This window comes from Anser cygnoides, chromosome 18, assembly GCF_040182565.1.
Source record: "Anser cygnoides isolate HZ-2024a breed goose chromosome 18, Taihu_goose_T2T_genome, whole genome shotgun sequence".
NCBI lineage: Eukaryota > Metazoa > Chordata > Aves > Anseriformes > Anatidae > Anser > Anser cygnoides.
The window spans coordinates 1,543,653-1,559,448 of NC_089890.1; the positions used below are offsets into that span (position 1 = coordinate 1,543,653).

The 15,796-nt window shown below is 55.6% G+C and overlaps 1 protein-coding gene across 2 annotated transcripts in view; it reads right to left on the minus strand.

Moving 5' to 3' along the window:
- Nucleotides 1–15,796, minus strand: part of HIP1 (huntingtin interacting protein 1) — a 50,874-nt gene that overhangs the window by 26,572 nt on the left and 8,506 nt on the right. Inside the window, exon 1 of one of the 2 annotated variants that reach the window (XM_048050107.2) lies at nt 2,855–3,012. The exons of the other annotated variant lie outside the window; for it this stretch is intronic. Within the exon in view, the coding sequence (XP_047906064.2) occupies nt 2,855–2,872 (18 nt within the window). The 5' untranslated portion in view covers nt 2,873–3,012. Of the gene's footprint in view, nt 1–2,854; nt 3,013–15,796 lie in introns of those variants that run through there. 2 annotated transcript variants of the gene reach the window in all.

A 15,796-nucleotide genomic window follows, 5' to 3' on the forward strand; every position in this document is an offset into this window, starting at 1 on the left:
ATTGCTCCTAGAAGGTGGCTTTGTGGATTTTCCAACTCAAATAATAGGCTCAACAGCATCATGAGAGGCAGGGTGGGAAGAGACAGAGAAATTCGATTGCTCCCAGTGCCTTCGAGACAATCGAAGAGAAAGAATGAATCAAAGCACTCAATTGACTTGTGATGAGTGTCAGAGACTTGAGTGAGAAGTCTGATTTGTGGATAGTGGAGATCTGGCTGATGCCAGGAAGGGAGAGCCGAGCTGTTAGCATGGGTCTGAAGGCTTTGGTTATGCTGACCCTGGAAACAAGAGCTTGCTGCATTAAACACCACTTCACACAGCACTTCATACCATCCTGGTATCAAAACCCAAACAGTTGGGACACTTGATTTCTCAAATGCCATAAACAGCTTATGCAGATTAATTACTTGGACAGACTCCAAGCTCTGGATTTTATTCTGTTTTTTTTTTATCCAACTTAAGGAACATGGACTCTTTCAATACACAGAAAAGCTTTGGGAAAAAAGGACAGAAGGAAAATCAATTTTGGGGAGAATGGCTGGCAAAAACTAAGGCTATGGAATAGGCCAAACCTCACTAACGACTGCCCAGGGAGTTTACGCAGTAAAGCCTGGGATCCATTTGAAACCTCCAGCTGAAACAAGCAGTCAAATGAAAAGTCAGCTGAGATTGCAGCAGAACCTGGGGAGTGCTCCAGCTGCCTGAGGAGCTCCGCAGGGCCAGCATGGATCCTGCTCAGCCTCACTCCTTCCTGCAGCCCCTCTGGGAGAAGAGCTGTCAGCACCAGGAGGCAGGCCATGAGGTTGGCCAGAAACCACCTCCTTCCACCAGATGCAGCAGCTGAGAACAGAGCCAGTTCACTGGTTGGGTAGGAGCGCTCCCCATCAAAGCATCCTCCCCCTGGGGCACATCAGACCTGCAGTGACCAGAGGCCCCAGTGCAAGCAGACACTAGAACGACCTGCCAGATCCAGAAGCAGTGAGAAAACCACGTGGCAGTGAGCCCTTACACACGTTGACATGGGCACCACGAGCACCTGAGCCCTGCTCCCACCGGGCAGCGTGGATTCCACCAGCAGAGCTTCCCCAGCTCCTCTGTAGCCGCTCCCCCTGACAACCACTCATTGCTCTTCTTGCTTAATTATTGATAAGGGCATGACATCACCAGCAGCCAATTGCACTCGTGCCCCACATTGCCCAGCCTGCTCTGTCATGGCCAGAAGCCCTTTCCGCGCACTGTCCCATTAGCCAGGCTTTTAATTTTAAGTGGGGATTTTATGCAAAGATAATCTCTTCCACCAGTGGTGATTTGCACCAGTGGAGGGAGGATCACTGTGTTTCCTGGGGTCAGTGTTCCAGGAAGGTCCTCCACTGTCTTCAAATATGCCTGATACTTTCCCAATGGCCCCAACTGGAGTCTTCTGCTTGCCGACAAATACCAATATTCAGGCACTTTTATAATGGGAGGAATCACGGGAGAGAGACAGGATGCCTGAGGATGCAGGGAGAAGAGCCAGAATGCCACATGCTCATCTCCAGATGAGCATTATAGTGACCAGCAGCCATCCCAGGACCAAACTTGCTTGGGAAATGTTAAATCTTATGGAGATGTCTTCGGGATGAAACTAGTCCCTTCAACAGCAAGACAGCCTGCAAAGCACATCCCAGAGTACGGCAATCTCTGCTATCTCCCATGTGACAGACACCCTGAACTGCTCTGGGGTGAGGTGACGGCACCATGCGCTGTGCCGTGGACTGTTTGAGCACAAGCTGCAGAGCTGCGGGTCGCCCTGCCTGGCAGGAACACCCGCGGTGCGGTAGCACCAGCAGCATGGTCCCTGGCTGGGCGAACCCCAGGCTGCAAAGGCAGCAACAGGCACTCTTGTGGAAACCCTTCCTTGCAGCTCCTCCTGCAAAGCAGCAGCTCCTCTGAACAGAATGAGGAGTCCCTTGCCACTGTGGGCAGACGTGAGAAAATTAAGGGAGCATTCCTCTTCCCTACGTCACTTTGTTAAACGAACAGCCACCACCCAGACAGATGGCTGCAAGCTGGTGCCGGTTACTCCAGAAACGTCCAGGTGTTCCTTGGGGACACCTGGATCCTGTGCAGGAGCCAAGAACAGCCAGGACCCTGCTGGCTCCCTGCTGCTGCGCCCCTGCCACCTCATCCTGTCCCCAGCCCCGCTCTGCCGGAGCACCTGTGCCCCCATCCTTGCTGCTCCCAACCTGGGGATATTGAAAAGCAAAATCTCCCTCTCAAGGTGACCAGCGCAGGGGATGGCCATGCCTCCACGCCAGGACGGCTCCTCACGCCCCGCTTCCCCCAACCCATCTCCATCCCTTGTGACCAAGCAGGGGCTGGCCTTGTGCATCCCGGCTAGCCATGCGTGGCAGCCTGAGCACCCAGGGCACGGCCCGGACCCTGCGAACCCAAATGCAGGGTGCAAGGCGACGTGCGGGTGGGAGCGCACCCCGGCCCAGGGGAGCTGCCTTGCGGCGGGGATCAGCTTAACCCCAACGACACCTCCCGCCGGGGATGAATCCCCGACAGCTGGAGCACGGTTCCCGTCGCAACACATCCAGTAACACCGGGCTGTTCCTCCCTGCTTTCACAGCAGAAAACACCAAAATTCGGGTTGCTGGGGGTCTCGCGACCGCCTGAAACTTGCCAAGCTCCCGCCTCGGGAGGGAGCAAGCCCTCAATCCCGGCTCCAGCAGCTTCCCCCCGGAGCCCTGCCCCGCTCCCCTGGGACCACCGGTCCCCCCCCCCTCCGCAGCCCTCGGAGCGCCGCACCGCTGCTGGGGGCCCCGGAGGAGGAGGAGGAGGAGGAGGAGGAGGAGGAGGATGCACTCACCATTTTGCCCGCCTCCATGGCCGCTCCAGCCGGGCCGAGGCCGGCTCGCCGGAGCCCGATCGGCGGGGACGGGCCCCGCTCCCCGCTCCCCGCTCCCCGCTCCCGGCCGCGGCGGCTCCGCGGCTCCCACGGCGGCGGCGCGGGGCGGGAGCGGGGCGGGGGCGCGGGAGGCTCCGCGGAGGAGCTGGGGGGGGGGGGGGGGGAAGCGCGCACCCGCACGCGGCGCGCTCCCGCGAGCCACGGCGCAGCCCCGCGGGGTGGGGGCGGGGGGTGGGAGGGCCGCCGGGGGCGCGCTCGGCCCCGCGCTGGACAACAAAGGCGGCCCCGGGCTGGTGGCGGGGGGGGCTTCGTGGGTGCACCCCGGAGCTTTGGGGCAGCCAGGAGCGCCGGGGGGGGTATGGGAGGGCACCGCCCCATCCCCTGCCCCCCGCCCCTCCCCATGCCCCTGCCCCTGCCCCTGCCCCTCCCCTGCCCCATCTCCGTGCCCCCCGGGGCGCTGCTGGGGATCCTACACCCGGTGGTCCTGCAGGTGACCCGTGCGTGCTCTCTCTGGGACAAGAGCCCATGGGCTGTGATCTCTCCCGCAACAACAAAAAAAAAGCAATCGGGCTGGTACAGCGAGCGTGGTGCTCCCCGTCCTCGGGGAGGCACAGTGTGCTGGCTGGCAACACCTGGCCATGGCCCAGGGAATCCCCCTTCGCTGGGGGACAGGTAAATGCCCAGGCAGGAGGGAACACAACAGCAGGTCAGTATCTTTGCTGTTCCCAGCTGCGACCAGTGTTTGAGACGCTCTTTAGCATCTTCAGATCGGAGGTATAAAAGAAACCCAACCAATTCTACAATCATTCTTTACATTCCCTAAAAGCAAATCCAAAGCAGGTAGGAGGAAAAGCATCGCGGCACTGAAACACAGCTAACCCTCTGCAGAAGGCAGAGAAGAAGCTTCATGGCCTCAAGCAAAAAAATGTTCTGTGACGCTAGCCCTGGACTAACTCAATAATCCTCCCGGATTACTTTAGTCTAGTCATGGCACAGCCCCTTGTTAATGGATGGTGACTTGGCTGCTCTTAAGATCACAGGATCCCACGTCCCCTGCACTCTGCAGGGACCTGTGGGGGACTGAGACCCACCCCTCGGGCGCTAGGAGCACCCAGACCGCGCTGACCCAAGCCACCAAGCAAGCCCCAGCCATGGGGGATGCTTTTGAAGCCAAGACCGGGTAGTGTTTTCCCTCTGGTGGCTGTCGAAGTCTCCACTGCGATTCCTACGTGGGACAGACGCACAGATGCACTGCTTCACTGCAGCTATGCACCTCCTCCTTTTGCTGGACTGACTGATTCCAACCTATAGCCAAATTTTACACCTTATCCACATGTAGCTTTCGCCCACTGCCCTCACACCGTAGAACCGTGGCAATGTGAAGAAAAGGCCCAAAGAGCAATTTCCCACTTTAAATGAACTGTGAGGCCTGGTTCCTATGGGAGCAGGTGGTCTGCTCCCTGCTCCTCATCCCAGCCCATGGGTATGCACGAGGCAGCGCGCTGGGTGTGGGCACCAGTCCCCATCGCGGGCACCTGTCCCCATCACGCCAGGCATGAGGGGGCTCCGAGCACATCTGCACAGTAGGCCTGTGGCAGGAAGGGTGAATCGGGTCCCTGCGGTGCCGGCGGTGGCAGACACAGTACCTACCGCAGCAAGGGAGGCAAAACCAGAATCGAGTGCTGTGACTCGAGAAAGGGAGCTGGGTTTGCTCCCTCCTTGCTGCAAAGCCCCTTGGTCAGCAACATCCAGCTGGTTATGGGATATGGGATAAAGCTCATTATCTGCCCCAAGGAAATCTTGGTAACTTGAGTACAGACATTACAGCTGAAAACCGACTGGCATCTTTCCAGCCCCAAACGCTGTGACACATCTGGCTGCTTTGCTGCACTTCATGCACAGTCCTATTTTAGAGCAAGCCCTCCTCTGGAGGTATGTGTCATCAGCAATCTGCTGGGAACCAGTCCAGGCCCATGCGGAGGAAGACCTAAAGATATCCACCAGCCTGCAAGGTGATCCCAGCCATTGGGGACAACCTCAGCCCATGCTCGCACTGCAGCCTGCTCTGCAAAACAGGAACGGACATCCACCGGCCAGGATGCAAGAAACCTGCTCCACCCACTGCAGCCCCTCTCCTGGAAATGCCTCCAGCACAGAAGATGTGAGCATTGGTCCTCACCGCGCAGCCCTGCTCTGTGGCATCCCCAGCCTGATCTTCCCCCGGGTCAGTGGGATCCGGGAATTAATTAATCCAGCATCAGCTGGATTTACCAGTGCTCTGAACTGGACGGCACCAGCACTGCATGGCTTGCTGTCCTAGGTCCATCACACAGCCCCCTATGGATGCAAAGCACCAAGAGGTTCCAGCCCTGCAATTAGCACTTGCCTGGGGTTTTAATGTCTCATTTGAACACATGGAGACCGTCGGGCATGTGTGCAAGAGCAAACCCAAAGGTAAAGTGGAAAACAAAGAGAACCGCTCACATCCTTGGGAGCAAAACCCAGTCCTGCCCCCCACCACAACATGCATAGGACAGATGTGAATTTTCCCACTATGCCACCTGCATCAGAAATGTACAGCTTTTAAAATAATTTGTAGGATTCCCTCTTTAGCAGATACATTGGTGACACCCTGCAATGCCCATGCACTCTCCATGCTGCATGCTTGCTGTTTCACCTCCCACGGCTGGCTTTGGGCTCCAAGTCCCCCTTCATCCCACCATGCCCTCCTGCCGGGCAGCACTTTGTAGCAAACCCAGTCAGCTCATCATCCTTAACCTTGGCTTTCAGAATTAACACTTTAATCTAGAGCCAGCACGGAGAGAAGGAGGCAGGGACCCACCAGCACAATGTGGGATCAGGCCCTGGGGGAGCATCTGCCTCGGATGCTACACGGTTATTGCCGTTAGAGGAGTTCTTGTACAGAGGCCTGAAGAGCTGCTAGAGCTGCTAGAGACAGGTCAGTGTCTGGCTCGTGTCCCAACACTGGGCCAGTGCAGAGCAAGGACTGCGGAGCCATTGGGGGACAGGGAGTGCTCCAGGCCTGGAGCTTCCCAGCAAAGAGGGCTCTGACAAAGCTCTTTGGCTAAAGGGCAAACATCAGAGCCAAGGCAGCTATAAAAAAAACCTCTGAAAAATAATTTAGAGGCAACTTCAGAAGAGTCTCCAGAACAAAGAGAAAATAAAGTTCCCCACTGGCCAAGGAAGCTGCACTCCCAAAGCATGAATCAGGGAGGGAGATGGCCATGTGCGCTGAGCCCTGGCATGATCTGTGAGGGCAAATCGCCCTGCCACAGGGGTGATACTTCAGAGAAGTGGCCCAGGGTGCAAGTTGCTTCCTTTCTGGGCTCATCTGAGCCCACGCAAGTTCCCTGCTGCGGATCCCCTGCCGAGCAGGAGCTCCAGGGTGAGCTGCTCCTGCCCTACACGGTGCTCGCTGCGGTTGGGACAGCTGTTCCCAGTGTCTCACATAAGGATGTCGAAGCACTGAATCTGCTGCTTTTTGCAGCTGCAAGAGCAGCAGCTCCGCTTTCAGCATGGCTTCCCTGAAGTGCTATACATACAAAGCAGTTTCATACTCAACTTGCCTGAGGAACGGCCCAAATCCACCTAAGACTGTGCAACGCTAAGTGAGCTTGCTCCAAATCTCTGCCGGTTTGCACACACACGTGTAGAGCTCTGGACAGTGACAGGGGTGCAGGTTTATCAGCCAGGCGGAGCACACAACCTCGAAGCCTCTCCCACCCCACCAGTAACGCTGGGCACAGCTGAATCAATGTCTGCTCCAGCCCTGGAGAGCAGGGCTCATGCTTTTAGCAACCTCTGTGCTTCGATCTGCCAGGCTCTCCTCTGTGCTGCAGGTGTATGTGCAGACTGGTCAGCATCCAGCACCCTTCCCCTCCAGAACTGCCTCACTTCCCAGCAATTTGGGAAGGGCTGCAGGAAGACCGGCCTTAGACAGCCTCCCCAGCAGCCTTTTTTGGCCGATGCACTCCGGTCATTGGCAAACGAACCTGGCTCTAGAGGGGTACTGGGGACAGGTGCCTGGAGGTCATACGTTGAGGGACAAAAGCCAGCAGGGCATCACAAGCAATAATGCCTGCAGCACTGGGTTACGCGCAGCCTCGACCCTGCCTCCCCCAGCTCTGGGAGCTGCGGCTATGGTGCGACATTCCCCCTCAGCAGCAGGGGAGGCCAGGCTGTGCTGCATGGGGGAGGCAGCCCCTGCTCTCTCCCTCCGTCCTGGTGCCCCCTCTGGGCACGGAGCCCCCTCCTCCCCAGCTGTGTTCAGCCTCCACTGTGCTGAGCTCAGAGACCCTCGGCTAGGCCTGGGAACCACCCCCAGCCTCCAGCCTCCTGCGGCTCCTTCAGGGCCCCCCCAGGTGCTTGGCTGAGAGGTGCAGCGCAGCTGGGAGCGCTGTGGGCAAGGAGGGAGGAGAGGCACCTATCCTCTGCCCTGAGCTGGAGGGAGGCTTCGGGAGCAGCTTTAGAATTTATTTCAGCAGCTGACTCCCACAGAGATGAAGGGAGTTAGGCATAAAATGTCTTGGCAAATGCAGCTTTTTGTCATTACAGACAGTTTGACAAAGGTTAGTTGAGTAATGATCTACCAGCCATTTTATTTTATTGGTTTTACATTTCTTACTTCTATTTGAGCAAATCTCTGTCTGAGCTCATGCTCTGAGGTGAGATGAAGCGGAAGCCAGGTCCTCTCTGTGGCATGAACCATTCATGTCTCCAAAAGTTCTTGTCTCTTCCCCCCCCCCCCCCCCATTGTTCATTTTACCAGGTCTAAAAATACTCTGAAGCCTTTTAAACCATCTTCCGTTGCAGCCTCCTCCCTCCTCGATGACTAATAATATCAGTTGCTCCCTCTTGATCTTTCTCTGTTTCCCAAGTCTGCCCAGAGAGAAGAGAACCAAGCCAGAGCTGAGCACCCACAGCTTGGACTCACAGTGGATTTTCCACAACATTCTTCCCCACAGTGAATTTGCAGGTGTCCCCGTTGCCATCCCAGGGGTGCAAGGCTAACCCATGCTTCTGGGGGCTCATCTGCTTCTGCCTGGGAAGGGCTGGAGCTGTACTTGCACGGAGGCTGCTCCTGTGTGCCAGGGCAGCACATTTCATCACTGTGCTGGGAGTTGTCTCCTCAATTATTTCTCCTCAGGGGATGCAATCTTTTCCAGCTGCATCAGCCTGCTGGAGCGGTTCAAACCAACCACCCCAAGGCAGCTCTCGCAGCTCACAACAAACCAGCCCTGCCCACTTAGGGGGACACCAGGACCCTGCTGGAGCACCAGCAGCATGGGGTCTCCAGGAGCTGGGAAGGGCTTTCCCAAGCTCTATGCATAAGGCAGAGCAGCAGCTTCAGCAGACAGACACCGAGCACATATGAAACTATTTGCTTTCTGTTTCACAGGCTTTGGCTGTTCTCAGCACCTCTCCTGATCTTGCACAGCTCTGCGCCGCAGCCCCTACCGAAGGGACGTGCCGGTCGAGGATCTGCTGCGCTGGGTTTCGTTTCTGGCCCGTGGAGCTGAGTGGGCACCTCTGGCTGTGCCAGGAGCATTGGCTATGTTGTGCTTTTTCAGAGAAGGATGTGAATGCCAGCCACTGGGTGTATTTGTAATACTTCCACTTGGAGGAAAAACCCACCTCACTATTGCTGTTTGTGGCTTTATTTTCTTTTTTCTCCCTGAACTGGGAGATCCGATCTTTGTAATGCAGAACAACCTCACATGCTTGTACCAAGCGCAAATCCTCCCACCCTCTCCCGGGTAGCAGTGACACCTGTCCTGCAGTCGGCAGCTGCCTATATGCATGGCCTCGACCTCTCAACAGTCTCCTGGGTGAGCACTGACTCTCCTGTACAGGACCCCTGTAGGGGTAGGGGCAGGCTCGGCGATCCACAGGATCTGCTGCAGCTTGCAGGCATGTATGCTCTCTGACCTCACACCTCTGACTTCCAGATAGGACCCTGCAATGAGCAACCTGCAAGAAACCCTACACCCATTAACACCCGTGATGTAAGAATATATGCCTGAAAGGGTTACAATCTGAGGTGAACCAGCTGCTTTTTTGGTACCAAATCTGCACTTTAGGTTGGATTTCAAAGCTGTTTGGGTGCCCCAATGTTCCTGAAAATCTCCCTGGACAATTACTGCCCAAATACCTTTGCAAATCTTGATTTAGGAAAATATCCTATTCAGTGCAGTACTTAAAAAGCTCAATGCAATTTAAAAATCTTTCTAATGCTGCAGTTTCCCGTGCATGTGAAAGTGAGGAGGAAAAGCAGATCAGCTGCAGGCGGGCACGGGTCCAGGGCTCGCAGTGCCTGGATGCTCGTGGGGCAGGGAGCGGGCAGCTGTGGGAGCAGGCAGCCCAGGCTCCCGCAAGAGGCCAGCCCAGCACTAGGCTCTGATAGAGGCCCCAGATGCACCAAGCCTCCCTGGACAGAAGAGACACCACATGCTCCCAGCGTGCAGAAATGCTGTGCTGCCAGCCCTGCACCCGGCGCAGGAAGGGAGCCCGGCCGCATTACTCTTGCCTTGTGGGAAGCAGCTTTGTTGTGCTGTCGATATACAGATTTTCTTCAAAAATTAAATAGAGCCACAGTTTGTGCTACTGTTATCGATTGCTTGTTATTTTTAGCTGTCTGTTCAAGCTATACCCGCTCATGTTACAGCCACCACATGAGCTTCGAGTAACATTGGTCAGACGGTGCCTGCAGACGGGGCCAGTCCAAGACAATGGGATTAAAAATGCACAAGGGAAAGAGACTGGCAGAATAAGCAGCACCTGCCCCACATGCTGCCCCCACTGCCAGTGCTGCGAGGTGATGGCAGATCCTGGCACCTGAATCTGTAGGACCGGAGCAGAAGAAAGTCCCATTCCTCAGCTGGGGTGAAGGGTTATGGAGCCTTGCAAAGGGCAGACAGGGCAGGCACCAGCTTAAGTGCTTGATCCAAAAGGACTGCATGTAGTAGCAGCAATAACAGGGTTGTAACTGAATTGTGGAAGAGGGATTTAAAACTTCACGCTTAACCTCAGCAAATACGTACACGACCACTTGCTTCTCACTTGCAGATACCTTCATGTCCCACGAGTCCCCATGTGTATGTGCGGGTTATCTGGAAACCCCTCTTGACTCCAGCAGAGGCTGTCTTCCTTCACACACGTACAGCCTGCTCTGTACAATGCATCGCTTGAGTTATTTGCTTCCTTCTTGTAAGCACAACGCTGATGCTACCAAGATAAGCACAACGCCCAGAAAAGGAAGCAGGGTTAGCAAAGATCATAAATGTGCTACCAAAACATCAGCGCTGCGCTCACTGCTCTCAGGCTGCTGCCCCCATCAGGCAGCTCACAACGTGGGCAGCACAGCCGGGTGCTCCATCACTGGGTGCTTCTCCATCACCTGCTCCCCTGTGTGCCCTGGGGTCTGCTCAGATAAATGCTCCCAGGCAGAAATCAAAGGCCCCTACTTTGTTCTCACTTCTTCACTTTGCAACCCCTCCATAATTGGATCATTGCCATAAATTATTCAGGAAACAACTTGATAAATCCCATGAATTTCCTTTCAAAGCCCTTAAGTTCTGCCTCAGAGGCACTGGCTTCATTTACAGGGAGCCACGGGCAGCAAGGCTGGTGCCCGGGGAGCACCCAAGGCTGCAGAGGAAGCAGTGCCAAAATACCTCCAGTCTGTGCTTGGGGAGCAGTGCCAGCATCTCTCACATCCCCAGAGGGGAGAGCCATCACCCTGGACAGGCTGTTCATCCCTCTCCAAGAAGTGGCTGTTAGGCACCTGTCCTGCGGCTAACACCAAGCAACGTCAAACCTGGAGATCCATGTCCCTGCTTTGCTTGTCCTCACCATGTATCTGGAAATATTCATGGGGCCAGACGTTGCATCCTGGCTGAGTTGCTGCCAGCACCGTCCAGCATCTCCTGAATTCCTCGGTGGCTTTGTGGGAGGTGACGCATCCCAGCTGCAAGGCTGGTGCTCGGAGCTCCAGGATGGGGCTGCACTCAGTGCCGTTCTCCCTTTTGCAGAGCAGTGAGCCCCCTCCCTTTTACCTCCCTCAAACCTCTGCCTTGGGTGATCCCTGAGGTGGCCCATGGGAGGAATCATTTGGTTATCTCCTTGTGCGTCTCCCTTGGATGGAGATCTGGCTGTGGTGCCTTGTGCAAGGGGCTTCAGCCGAAGGCCCAGCCAGGACCCCATCACCCTCGCCTTACAGTGCAGGAACTTCCTGTCTTCTCCACAGCTTTATTTCCACACAAAACCAAAAGTCAGGTGAAAAGGTGGCTGAGTGGAGGGTCACAGATTTGTGACATGACAGATGCCCACAGCTCTCACAGCTCCTGCAGTCCCCAAGTGCTGACAGCTTTGGCACACCTGTGTAACAAATGGGGAACGAGCTCTGAAACAAAACCTCCTGGTGCATGGGGTTGGGAGAAGCCATGGCAATTGTGCCCACAGCTGCTGGGCCCCTGGGGCTGGATGGTGCCAGGCCACACCAGCAGCCGAGCCAGCTTCTGATGGACGGGCAGTGGTAGAAGTGCTGGTAGGACACAGACAGCGTGTTCTGTTCACAGCCCCAGGGAAGTTTCCAGCTGCGAGTAAATTCCCCTCGAGCTGGGCGCGCTGCCCATGCGGTGTGCATGGCTGCACCGAGAGGTCTGGATAAAGCGTGCGGAGCCCGCAGACCCTAACCCTCTCTCTGTGTGCCCTTGGGGGTTTTCCACTTCTTCCAGCAGAGCAGCGTGCTTCCAGCTCTCCTGCTCACAATGCAGCCACGGAGACCTCTGCCACCTCCCTGTCCTCCAGGGAGCTGCTTTCAGACTAGGTATTGGGGAAAATGTCTTTACCATGAGGGCAGTCAAATGCTGGCACATGCTTCCTAGTGAGGTGGTTGCCACCCCATGCCTGTCAGTGTTCAAGAGACATTTGGCTAATGCCCTCAGTAATATGCTCTAACTGTTGGTCAGCCCTGAGGTGGTCGAGCAGTGTTTGTGGTGGTGTCTGTGGGTCCCTTCCAAGTGAACAAGTCTAACTCCAAGCTCCCAGGCACACTGATGACATGGATGCTGAATACCTCCACATCTACAGCTGGGGATGGCTGGAGGAGGATGTGCCATGGTGGGGACAGACAAAAGAGCATGGGCGAGGGGGCTGGGAGGAACGCGGGAGCCTGGTGCCGGCCGGCAGCCACAGGCAGGGGCTTATCCTAGTGGGTTTGGACACACTGGTGGCCACCAGACGGAGGTGAGGCGTGCGTCAACCACCCTTGCCCTGCTGACCACACTTCTTTTGATGCAGCCCAGGATGCAGTTGGCTTTCTGGGCTGCAGGTGCACATTGCTGGCTCACGATTTTTTTTATCCACCAGTACCACAGGTCCTTCTCCTCAAGGCTGCTCTCCTTCCAATCTCTGCCCAGCCTGTTTTTGTGCTTGGGATTGCCCCCACCCAGATGTAAGGCCTTGCACTTGGCCTTGTTGAACGACGTTCAAATGGGCCCACCTCTTGAGCCTGTCCAGGTCCCTCTGGATGGCATCGCTGCTTGGTGTGCTGACCCACCGCAGGAGCCCCTCTGGGGCTGAGCGCTGCGCCCCTGCCCAGCAAGGAAACAACTCGTTCCCAGGCTCCAAACCTCTTTTGTTGGAAGGTCTGGTGTTTCCATAGGAGCTATGCCTATGGGCAACAGAGGGCTGCAGGACCGAACTCTGCGGGCAGTGCAGCTTGGTGGGTCCCTGGGGATCTCCCAAGGAGTGTCCAGCTTGGTTAAGGGACCAGTGCCGTGCCTGAAGCCCAGCCCTAGGCACCCCTCTGAGATGGGGAATTGTCCCAAGCCCAAGGTGACACCAAGATCCCCTCCCGGGGTGCAGGGACCATGCTGGCCCAACCTGGCCACGCTCTGTACCGTTCCCAACGCTGTTCCAACCACATCCTTTTTAGCATAGTTATTCCTTTCAGTAACATAATTAAGCTGCGTAGGCTTCTCTCCCAGTGTCCATTCCCCATGCAGTGGAGCAGGCACGCTCAAGGATGGGGCAGAGAAGGAAAAAGTGGTATTTTCTGATGGACTTATAGCTGGAGAATAAAACAGCAGCCCCATTCTGGTACCTAAGTGTGTGCTTTCCTTGAGCTCTTGTAAAAGTAACAGTGGGCCACACTCTCCCTGCTCAATCCGCCTCCGCCAAGGCCACAGGAGATACGCTGCGGCTCTGGGGATGCTCAGGCGAGGAGCACAAACATCCTGCAGCAAAGCTGCGCCCTGCCTGCCTGCAAGCGCTCGGCGTGGTCTGTGCTGGCTGGCCAGGATGCGCATGTTTGTTTGCTACAAGTTTGGAAAACAGAGGCATGCGGTGCCAGAGGAGGGATGTCCGCTGGGGACGCAGGGTGGAGCAGGACGAAATCTGAGCAAACACAGAGGTGGAAAAACCCCAGCGTATGAAGGAAACTGTGTTTCACATGTGGTCCTGCTGCCTGTCTGAAGCTTAGAAACGGAGGAATCACAGGCACAAAAGGCTGCAAAGTTCCTTCCTGAGATCTAAATATTAGTTTTTACTCATTTTTCATTTTTGAAAACAAACACTGCTGGCCTGGAGCTCACGCTAGTGATCCATTTTATTTACCCAGCCCTAGAACAAAGGGTTGCACTGTGGTGCTCCTGCCAGCCTCGCAACCACTGCTGGAGAGCAACAGCGAAGGCAAAACCCTGCTCTGGGTGTGGAAAACATGCCTGTGCCATCCAGTAGGATACGGAAAATGGATTAGAGGCACTCGGACTTTACACAGCCAAGTTAGAGGCAGCCATGCAAGGAGCCTCTCCAGCAGCAGGAGACGTCCCCACACTGGAGCCGTCTGTGCGTGCTCCAGCACTGCGCCGGAGAAGCTCACAGCAACCAGTGCTGGGCGCGGGGGGCCAGGGGCCGCAGCCGCCACCCTGCTCCCTGCCTCCTCCCACTTGCAGAGAGGCAGTGGATGGAGCTGGGGGATGCACTCGCGTGCATCCCCTTGGGTTTCAGCAGATCAGATGTTATAACCTGAGAGAGAGATGTCCGTTCTCAAAAGGGAATCACAGCATCCTGAGCACTGCCAGCAGCGCCCTGCCCATCTGGTGCTGGGTGCATGTTGCTGACGTGCTCTGCCGAAGGGTGACCACTGCGGCCTGGCGACAAGGGCTCCTGTGGAAGCTGGTGGGTGTCAGCCAGCCCCTGGGACACAAAAGCAGCAGCAACCACACTGTGCGGGCTCAGGACCATGGGGGAGCAGCACCCAGTGCTGCTGTGGAGAAAAACCTTCCTCCTGCCTTCAGGAAATTGGAACTTTACGCATGTTTTTGGATGCTGGCCCCTGCTTTAGGCCAGCCTCAAGCATCCCAGAGGTGCAGCCACTGCTTGCAGTACTCATGTGTGAGGAGCTGAGCACCATCCTCATCCTGCAGGACTGGAAAAGCTGGAAATTCCCAGGATAAGAAGAGTAAGCTCTAGCCATAGCTGCACAGGCTGCTTGCAGGATGCTGTAATCACACTGCTTCTCTTCGCAGGCTGGAAAGAAACAGGCATTTGGAGGTGCTAAGATCAGATACTCAGAATTCACTTATCATCAGAAGAAAGGAGCTTGGCAGACTTCATCCCCTCTGAATCTCTGATAGGAATCAGCAGTTCTGAACATTACCACAGTGTGCAAAATCTCCTTTTCCTTCTGCTGAGGGGAAAAGAAGCCGGAGATATAGGGAATAATTGTTCCTGCAGCAGCAGAAAGGGAAGGAAAAGGGTTAAAACCATGAACGATGTAATGTACACAGGCTGGCTAATTGCCATTTCCACGTGATGGCTGATGAGAAAGAAAAAATGTCTCAGATTTGACCTTGAATGCATTTTTCTCACAAAGAAATAGAGATGCCACTGTAGGCACCTGCTCCTCTCCTGTAGCAGCAGGAGCGGAGCAGAGCCCTAGCGGGCTCGGCTCGTAGCCGCCTCTGCTGCCCTTTGGGGGGCTTTGTTCCATATTGCACAATTTCCTGAACATTCACTGCAGCAGAGCCTGAGTACTGCTGTCCCACCTCCTGCGTCCACCCCATCCCCAGCAGGCAGCAGCGTTGCACCACCCCGTCCCCTCCAACCCACACCTCCAAACGTGTCAACTGCAACCTGTGCACCTGGCCGCAGCCAAGATCACAAGTAATTTTAAGGGGATGAAAGACCCAGATGTTGTTAAGTGAACCGTCTTCTTTCTGCTCCCATTCATTTGCTTGTGTCCCCTCGCAGCCGGTACCAACCTCTGCATCTCCAGGTGACAGCTCAGGTGGGACCAAGGGCCTCAGCTCCCCCACACCCAAGGCTCCAGCAGACCTCGCTGGGCTCAGTGGCTCTGACGCTCCTGACATTTCTTTTGTGACCCCAGGGGCAGGAGACGTTCAGTGCTTCAGCAGGGAGAGTTTGGGCAAACTGTTAGTGTATCTGGAGGTTACTGGAGATCAGGGCGTGGGTGAGAGCCCCTCCTTCGACATTTCCAGCTTTTGCTGGATGACTGCAGTCAGTGTAATGTAGGAAAGGAATCTCCTAACACCTTGCAGGAGCTCAGCCCCACGGCTGGTTTGAGTGCACTGGTAATAAGACAAAGAAGAAAGAAGACACGATCTGACTGGAACAAGCACAGGATGTGTTCCTCAGCTTGGCATTTGCAGCAAACTTGGACATCTCTGTTAAAAAAATAAAACTGGAATGCATAAGCAGAGACTATCCCTATTTCTAGCTGTGGCTCCTCCCCTGTGTATTTGGCCTCCCCGACAACTCAGTAATTCAAGGCACTTCTTTTTGAGCTATAAAAAGTGCCTGAGTGGTACTGCAATTTCTGGGAAGACAAATAAGAGGAGAGAACACATGAAGAGTGCA